Source organism: Adiantum capillus-veneris, chromosome 3, assembly GCF_014529385.1.
Source record: "Adiantum capillus-veneris isolate H3 chromosome 3, ASM1452938v2, whole genome shotgun sequence".
In the NCBI taxonomy this organism is placed as follows: Eukaryota; Viridiplantae; Streptophyta; class Polypodiopsida; order Polypodiales; family Pteridaceae; genus Adiantum; species Adiantum capillus-veneris.
In genome coordinates this window covers 105,662,543-105,671,672 of record NC_140933.1, presented here as the reverse complement: position 1 = coordinate 105,671,672, position 9,130 = coordinate 105,662,543, and the positions used below count along the sequence as shown (strand labels likewise).

The 9,130-nt window shown below is 42.8% G+C and overlaps 1 protein-coding gene across 2 annotated transcripts; it reads right to left on the bottom strand.

Moving 5' to 3' along the window:
- Positions 1-379: 379 nt before the first annotated feature.
- Positions 380-8,359, bottom strand: LOC147461447 (cytochrome P450 709B2-like). 2 transcript variants are annotated; one of them, XM_086509006.1, is made up of 6 exons: positions 8,222-8,359; positions 7,832-8,140; positions 7,096-7,319; positions 6,677-6,921; positions 1,077-1,452; positions 380-992 (listed from the first exon to the last, which is right to left on the bottom strand). In XM_086509006.1, the coding sequence occupies exons 2-6, from the start codon at positions 8,100-8,102 to the stop codon at positions 561-563; spliced, it is 1,548 nt and encodes a 515-aa protein (XP_086365132.1). In that variant the 5' UTR covers positions 8,103-8,140; positions 8,222-8,359; the 3' UTR covers positions 380-560. The 2 variants fall into 2 exon arrangements, with proteins under 2 accessions (XP_086365132.1, XP_086365131.1); XM_086509005.1 differs by having other exon boundaries at positions 7,832-8,321.
- Between the last annotated feature and the right edge of the window lie 771 nt (positions 8,360-9,130).

Sequence of the window (9,130 nt, the reverse complement as noted above, 5' to 3'; positions counted from 1 at the left end):
GGGCCAGGCTGCCTTGTCTGTTGCAACGACATCCCTCCTCAGCCATCCCTTGATTTTTGGCACAAGGAAGAGATCACTCCTGCCTCCTCTTGGGGAGGGCAAAGAGCGATCAGTCTTGTTCGAATCTTCTGTGCTGTGGTTGGCTCCTTGGTTTCCGATGGCCTCCACAAAGATTGGTTGTCTCATGTTGGTGTGTCTGCGATGTTAAGTCCCTGAATCTGTGGTTTAGTGACTTCTGTTGGGTGATCATTGGTCGGTGTTCTCCTTGACTCAGGTTTGCACATTTGCCTCTTTTCATTTCTGGCTATTTTTGTTCGACTGGTCTTAATTTGTAGTATCCAATCTAGGTCATAGGTAAAATTACAGCCTTACAAGCATAGACCTTAACTATGGCAATTCGTTTCACATTCCACTCAAATACATGAGGTCATTGTTCAAAAACATGTATGCAAAGGATACATTTTGGCAAAAAAGCGCAAAGCATCATTTCAAACGGGCTTCAACTCCAGCAGTTTTTCATTTATTCCACTTCCTAACGTAAGCACATGCAAACAGACTAACTACACAACAACAGGCTCCAACAAGATCTGCATACCATGTTGTGGTTGTAAAGCTAACACAATCATCGGCGCATGTCTGTAGCCTGGAGAGAGCCGGAATCGGAACTTTTGTAAGATCATGCAAAGAACAGTCTTGGCCTCCATCATGGAAAAGTTCTGGCCTACACAAATTCGGGGGCCACTCCCAAAAGGCATATAAGCTGATGGTTGTTTGCAAGCTTGTAACACCCCATTTGCAAAACGCAGAGGATTGAACTCAAGGGCATCGGCACCCCACAGCTCAGGATCAACATGCAAAGGCAGAATAGGAATGAGGAGTCCAGTACCCTTTGGTATGGAAATCCTCCCAAGCTTTTGATCTTGGGTTGCTTGTCTAAACAGATTCACAGCAGGCGGGTACAACCGTAGCGATTCATGCAAAATCATCCCTATCTGCAAAAACAAGGAAGGCAACAAACAAAGAAATGTTGACTTGTGTATGTATGCAGGTAAATATCCAATATTAACAGAACTTACAATCTTCAAGTGATTCAATGAGTCGGCGTCTGGATGCCGGCTGCCAAAGAGGGAAAGAACTTCTTCCCGAGCACGCTCTTGCCATTCAGAATTGTTGGCAAGAAGCATGACTGTCCATGTGAGCAGGGACGAGGTTGTCTCATGCCCAGCAAAGTAGAAAGTCTTGCATTCATCGATGATTTCTTCCAAACTCATGGTTAAGTTTTTACGGCTTCCTTGCACTTCCTGTTTAAGAGAAGAAAGCATCAAACCCAGCAAGTCACTTCCATATGCTTCACTGGGGAGACTTGAGCGCTTTTTGATAATCCCTTCCAAAATTGATTTGATTCGCCTTCTTAATGTCCATCGATATCGGTTCATTGCTGTAGGTAAGAACCTAAATGAAGTGATAGGAAGTTCAAGCCTAACTAAGAAGGAAAACGTCTTGAGAGAAATTGATGTGCAAAACAAGTGATATGAAACAACAGAATCATGCTTTGGAACGACTCTTGAAGGGAAGGCCCTGACTTGGTTTCAATCTTTGGAAACAAGAACCTATCTACGTCTCTAAGCAGGAGCAAGGTGAGAGAGCACGAGACCATGCTCCTATGCTTTGCAATCACTCCACATTCTGACCGTAGTTTTTTTTGAATGAATCTGAAATTTTTGGCCGCGTGCATAACCAAAGAGAGTTTATGTAGAGGAGCTCTCTGACCGCTCCCTCCCTCTTGCCCACCTTTCCCGCCGCATCCTGCGACTTTAAAGACTCCCCCCGCAAAGCCATCCGCTTGAGTCCAAGACGTCCTCTGAGGCTCTCGTCTACCAAGGTGAGCCTCCGAGCTTGAAACACCGTCACCTCTCTGCATGCACGCATGGTCTACAATGTAGAGATGAAGAAGGCAAGGGATACAAATTTGTGACACGTGGCATGATTTCTTGCAAATGGACCAAGCGCCCAGGAGTGGCATTGTGCACCAAAAGGGAAATAGCCTTCCAAATGTACTTTTTGTGTGCATTCTTGGGACGGAGGTCCCATGCACGTCCTTGCGCATATATTGGGCATTATTTCCTATGGTGTGGGAGGCCCATGCGATGACGTGCCAGAGGATGTCGTAGAGATTGTCACAAGATTTCATGTAGATACAAGGCCTAATGGACAAGGCAAAAGTGCTTTTGTAGATGCATTGGTGAAAGATTTGAGAGGAGATGGCTCTCAAGCTCAAGCAGATGCTTGAATGAGCACGCATGCTGAGGTGAGGGAAGGACTTATGTTAAGTGGCTCTTCCAAGTCAAATGTGGGGTCCTCAAGCAAGAAGAAAAAGGTTGCACAAAGCGGTTTGGCAAGTGCATTTGGCTTGCAAGCAAGCAAACCAAGCCTTGCGTAGGTTTTTTTTATGTTGAAGAAGTTCCTGAATGGAAAGTAAGAAGCCCTTACTTTTCAAGGATGGTGAAAGCCATTGAACAAGCAAGTCCTTCATATGTTCCTCCCTCTTGGCATTCTTGGCGTACCACAAAGTTGAATGAGGAGGTTAAATGCATAAAGACTGATATCACAGGCACGCAAGAAATGGAAGAGACATGGATGCTCTATTGTGTGTGATGGATGGTCTGACATGGATGCAAACCTATCATGAACCTTCTTGCATGCTTCTATTTACGGGTATGTGTTTTTGAAAGCTATAGACACATCTAGAGAAATCAAGTTGTTAGAGTTTATTTTTAGGCATCTCAAGGAGGTTATCATCGAGGTTGGCCCACCAAATGTTGCACAAGTATACATCGACGATGCATCAAATAGTGTTGGTGCTAGGGTGATGGTTGATAGGGAGTAAAAACACATTTTCTTTACCAGATGCGCTTGCCATTGCTTAGACCTTTCGTTTAAGGACATTGCCAAATTAGTTGGGTTGCAGAGGTGCTTGAGAATGCAACAGAGGTTTGACAGGTCTTGCTCAAAGGATGCTTTCTCAAGGGACATGTGCCTTGCCATGTGAGAGAAATTGGAGCACTTTCTTTCTCATTCATACAGCAACAAGAAATAGGTTACTCCCATCTTATACGGAAAAGCTTGTATACATACACACCAACTTGAGGCTCATATTCAAAATTAAAGAACATGGGTATGAGAGAATCGAGGTCACATTAATAAAGAAAAAGATGAGGACCACTTGCTTGCCTTGTAAGAGGTTAAGGAGGCCATTGCAAAGAGTATAGATGATGTTGTAAAGCCAATTCCAATTATTTGTTCCAATGATATTGGGAAATCATGCTCGTTTGGTGATGAGGAGGAGGATGATGATAGTGATGACGACGACGATGATGATAACGAGGAGGTAAGCTATGGTGAGAGTTATAGCTCACTGCTCCTTCCGACATCCTCCCCCTTGGATCTTTGCTTATGTTGTTGACCACTAGGATTTTGGCTCATTCCATGGCCATATTGGCTCTGGAAAGCTAGGAATATTTTTTCCCAACCTTGGCCTTTTTTTTCCATGAGCACTATGGGCCGATAATGCCCTCTCTCTCCCATTTCCTCATTTCAGCCCCTATTTTTGTAGGTTGTGAGCTGGAGGAGTGGGTCGGGCATTTTGGTAAGGGGGGTCCTCTCTTAGGCACTAATTTGTAGAGCCCTCTATGGGGCACCCTCATTAGGCAGCCCCTAGGGCACGCAAAGCCAATCGGCAGGCAACCAAGTGTTCCACACCTTGGCGTTTTTTGCTTCACTTTGCTTGGCATCAAGAGTAAGATAGTTCATAAACTTGACATAATACTTATGAACTTGTTTTCATGTAGCCAACTACAATGATCTTGCCGAAAGGATGCATTAAAAACAATGTCTGAGACCTCAATAGCCTTTACAGTCGTGAATGTCTTAGTCTTCACAAATTTGTCATCAATCATAAGCTTGCGCACACCTTGCATGCATCTCTCGTCCACAAGATTGACTAACATAATAAGTAGTACGCAAATTGTGTGGCATCCGGCTTTACCAAATCCCTCTTGCTAAGTTGTTGAAACAATGCCAACACAAAGGACTTTCTTGTTACAAATTTAACAACCTCTGTTGCATTCTCAACCACCTTTACAATCCAACCAATCTTGCCAATGTCCTCAAATAGAGGTCGGCAAGGAAATCTATTTAAAAAAAGTATATTTCCACTCCCTTTCAACCATCTTCGTAGCATCAACACAATTTGATACATTGTCCATGCATACCTGTACAACATTTGGTGAGCCAACCTCAATGATAGCCTCCTTGAGATGCCTATAATTTCCTAGATGTGTCCACAGCTTTCGAAGCCGAAGACCCATAATAAGAGCATGCAAAAAAGCTAATGATAGGTCAGCATCTATCCATCACACAAAATAGAGCATCCATGTCTCTCCATTTCTCACACGCAGCCATGATCTCAGTCTTTACACATTTAACCTCCTCATTCAACTCTCTGGTGCATATGAAGGACCTACTTGTCTAATTGCTTTCATCATCCCCACAAAGTAAGAGCTCCTTACTTTCCATTCAAGAGCGTCCTCACTATAAAAAAATATACGCAAGGCTTGGTCTGCTTACTTGCATGCTTGCAACCAAATGCACTTGCCAAACCCCTTGTGCAGCCTTCCTCTTCTTACTTGGAGAACCCCACATTCAACTTGAAAGAGCCACTTACATCGATCCTTCTCTCAGTATGCATGCTTGTTGAAGCATATCATTCACCAATGCATCTACAAAAGCACATCTAAAAAATTCTTAGTAGACGGAAGGGTAATTTAAGTCCTCAAAGGGACCACCCTTTCGCCGAAACACACTAGGACTCTTTGTCAATGTAGAACGTTCAAAATAAATTCAAACACTTCTCAAAAGCACCTCTATCTTGTCCGTCAAGCCTTGCATCTGTATGCAATCTTGTAAAAATCTAAACAACATTCTTTGGCGCATCATTGCATGGACCTCCTACACCATGGCCAGAAATGCCTGATATAAGCACACAAATGCGCAAGGGATCTCTCTCCCAAGAATGCACACAAGAAATACATTTACAAGGCCATTGTACTTTTGGGAGGGCTTCACTTGGTGCACATACTACCACTCCGATGCTTGACTCGGCCCATTTGCAAGGAATCATGCCACACGTCACAAATTTTCGGATTTCCCTCACCTTGTTCATCTCTACATTGTACAAAGTGCGCGCGCGCACATAGAGGTGATTGTTTCAAGCTCGGAGGCTCAACTTGATAGAACTAAACCACGATGAAAGAGAGCCTTTGAGGAAGTCCTAAACTCAAGAGGATGGCTTTGCGGCGAAATCTTTGTTGGGGGAAGTTTGAAGTTGCGGACCATGGCGGGTAAGAGGGAGGGAGGACTCACAAAACTCCTCAGCATCAATTCTCTCTTAGTCTTTGCATAAATTCTCCCTCTAGCTATGTGCGCAACGAATAATTGCATGGCATAAAACATCGAGGCCTCAAACATTTAACCCACTCGCTAGACATCCGGAGGGGGAAATTGGACGTCAACCATACTTTGACGAGTATGGAAGTCTGGCTAGCCAATCAGAAACGCCCGAAAAAAACTTTGATGCCAGAGGACTTGACAAATACTCTTCATTTCGGGCAAATCCGTACAGTTCGTCCACGTCAACACTTTATGCAAATTGGGGTTTTTTGCTGCTTTAGGTTTTAGGCCCCCCTAAGCCATAATTTGCAAGTTGGTCAGTTCTTTAGGCTTTAGGCCCTCGACCATGTTTGGTAAATTTTGCAGGGTTAGGACTTTTGAGTCCTAACCAGTGATTGGGAAAGGTTTGCCTTAGCTAAGCCTTGAGCCAGTTGAAAATCAAGATTAGCCGGTTGCAAACCAAGGTAAAGGGAAGAAAAACCGGTAAAATATACAACAAAATAAGTCAAAAATCCCGCAAATTTAGAAAATCCTACTAGTGATTCCGGTTTGCATCTTATCAAGGAGGAAACCCAACCATGTAGGAAAAAATACTTTCCCAAACACTGGTCCTAACCCCCTTTGTCTTTAATGAAGTTTCACATCAGTAATTTGTGACAGATGGGGAGACCTATATGCCATATGGACCTTGGAGGTAGCTAGAAGCGTTGAAGCTTTAGAGGGCAGTTCCAGCTGCCAGTACCTCTGAAGGACGCCCTAGAAGGAAGCCGTTGTTAGACCTCAAAAAGACCTCGAGGAGGAGCTCACAGCTCTGCAGGACACTTGTTATTGAGCAGAACTTGCAAGCATGCTGAATCCAGCACAAGCAAGGGTGGAAAACGAAAAGTTAATGCAATAAAGCAAAGATAATTAGGTCTCCCCAATCTGGAAAAAGTAAAAAACCATTCAAAACATCTTAAGTGCGTAAGTGAAGGGTGAGTTTAGAAAATGAAAAGACCCATGAAGGTGAAAAGTCAAAAGACTTTTTGTGTTCATATAAAGAGGTGGTCTACTTCACATTGGTACATTTGTGTTTTTCTTCACTTTTATTTTCCCTTTAAAATGTCCTTGCACTATGTAGGTAGTGAATTTTTTTTATTTTTTTTGAAGCCATTAGCAAAGATAGTGCAATAAAGCAAAGATGATTATAAGTACGAATCAGATGGTGACAAAAGTATAGAAGGCAGACCTGCTCCCTGGAAAGTAAAATGAAAATGCAAGCTTTGAGATCAGAGCCTGTTGCTTGTATTGTAGCAGAAACACTTCCTTCCCTTCAGCATAGCTACTACCAAACGCAATATGAGCAATGATATCCGCTGTCAGAGCCTGGAACTCTTCATGAGCATTGATTTCCTTGCATGGAGAATTTTCAAACTCTAATTTCCATTTCTCCAACATGACACCTGCCAAGTTCGCAATTGTTGGAACCATTCCCTGTCAAAATACTTGATATCAATCCTATGCGGGCTGATAATCATCAATAATTTATATACCAAGATGAACATAGGATAGGCCCAGATACACCTTTAACAGAGTCTATTATTTTCTGACACTGTCTATCAACACAATGCTCAATTTTGCCAGGTAAAGTACAGAATGGCACTGTACCTTCAATTTCTCCGGAAAAAAAGCAGGGCTCACTATTTTTCTGTGTTGTACCCACTTCTCTCCTTCTAGAGTGATAAGCCCCTTTGCAAGTAGGTCCTGCAGCTGAATTGGAATGTTCGGCTTTGGATAGTGCGTAGGCTTATTAGACAATACTTCTTTGCAAACCTCAGGATCATCAACAGTCAGCCTAGATTTCCAACCCAGCCAAAAGACAAATGGTTTGCCTGCCAAAAAAAAAAAAGCATCGCTTGATCAATTTGTGTCCCTTGAAAGTAAATCCGATGCAACACAGCCAACTATGGAAGCACCATTGGCCTAAATAAATTGCCAAGACTGTGACTGGAAATTTTGCTTAACCAATTAACAGATGTAGATGTTGAGAATGGGTATTTTCAACAACATTTGCACACCTTGCATTCCAGCTGAGACAAAAAAAAAACCATGATTGATTTGGCCTATAAGATTTTCGACATTATGCAACGGTAGCAGAGTCTATATGCTTGGTTACAGTTTCAAGAAGGATATAAAAGCAGAGTCTACATAGCTCAAAACAGCGTCTAATACGGGCGTAGTTACACATAACCTTGGGGACATCCATTGGGTTTGACAGTATTGTATGTCTTCAACCAGATGCAATCAAAGCATGGCACTTACTTTGCAATACAGGCTCATCTCTGTACATTTCATACATCAAAAGTTCAATTGCACAAATTTCGAAATAGACTTTAGCACATACCATACTGCTCAGACCATAAGGAATAATGAGGGAGGACTCGAGAAACAATATCATGGGTGATGTGCGGCAAGGGAGAGGCCCGAGCAGCCGCAGTGAGGGCAGAGAACTCGCGAAGGTTACCAAAGAGGGAGCAATAAGCGGGGCCGCTGATGCCTTGAGCTCTCAAGCATTTCTGAATGTGCAAAGGCCCCAATACGAACAAATGCAGAGCCTTGAGTAGAAGCGCCAAAGAAAGCAAGAGCAACAGAGCGGCTACCGCCCACAAGGCCATGGCAGAGCACTCTGCAGCTGCATGGGGAGCACAAGAAGCTAGCCACTCCTCTCGGTCAGTGCCCACAAGGCCATGGCAGAAGAGAATTATGCTGCTGCAAGCAAAGCACAAGAAGCTACCTCTGCGTCGAACGCTTTGATGCCAATGTGCCCTTCCACAAAAGTAGAACTGAATGTGGCAGTCTTCACATCCCCTCCAACACTAGGAAATACGTGTGCGGCAAAGGCGCAGTTCTTCTTTATTGAGACGCAGTTCGTACTCCTCGCTTCACGTCAGTACGATGCAGGAGCCCTCGATGCCAGCCTGCTCATTGTGCCGTTCACCAACAGCACCCACTACAAAATAGCTTTAAAAGCCATCAAGGAGGACCTCTTGTTGTTTCTTGATGTTGGCACTCTTGTAGTAGCTCATACACTCCGTAAGTACCTTTAAAATTGGCTTCATACACGAATTTTTAGAAAATTTGACAGCTTAAAACTATGGTGGTACAGAATATAGAGGTGTATGAAGCTCCCCTAGCCAATTTTGTAATAATCGTAGAATGTAAATCACTACTATCGGGTCAAAGTAGCTCGGAGGAAATAGTTTGTAAAGTTTGCAATGTAATTTTGTTCACTACTTAATATAAAACTCTTGCGCCCTTTATGGTCTTAAAAAAAATAGCTTTAAAGTTTGGATGCCACAAAGGGAGGGTTCCATGTCACTCACTGAGAAAGGTATGTTTTATTTTTTGGTCTAAGAAGGCCATATAGAGGAGTTGGTAGAGAAAACATGCAAATTTCTCACCATCAAAAGTTTCACTATCACATTAAATGTAATATACCTTTTGTTTGCACTTTAGTCTTTTTATCACCATTTGATTACATACAATATGATTTTTTTTTCATTTTAGTGTTTTTAAAAGGTGTCTCTATATTGGTGTTGATGCGAGGCATTAAATGTATAAAAAAGATCCTCTCTCTCTCTCTAACTGATGAAAATAAGGATAAAGTTGAAATTCTTTTGATTTTTAGGTCAAAATTTGAAGC

Bases quoted from the DNA above. Each gene is read 5' to 3' on its own strand.
- LOC147461447 (XM_086509006.1), bottom strand. From the start codon at position 8,102: ATGGCCTTGTGGGCGGTAGCCGCTCTGTTGCTCTTGCTTTCTTTGGCG. The intron at 1,453-6,676 runs GTCTGCCTTCTA...CACTTCATTTAG, and splicing joins TTTTACTTTCCAGGGAGCAG to GTTCTTACCTACAGCAATGA. The intron at 993-1,076 runs GTAAGTTCTGTT...TTGTTTTTGCAG, and splicing joins CATTGAATCACTTGAAGATT to ATAGGGATGATTTTGCATGA.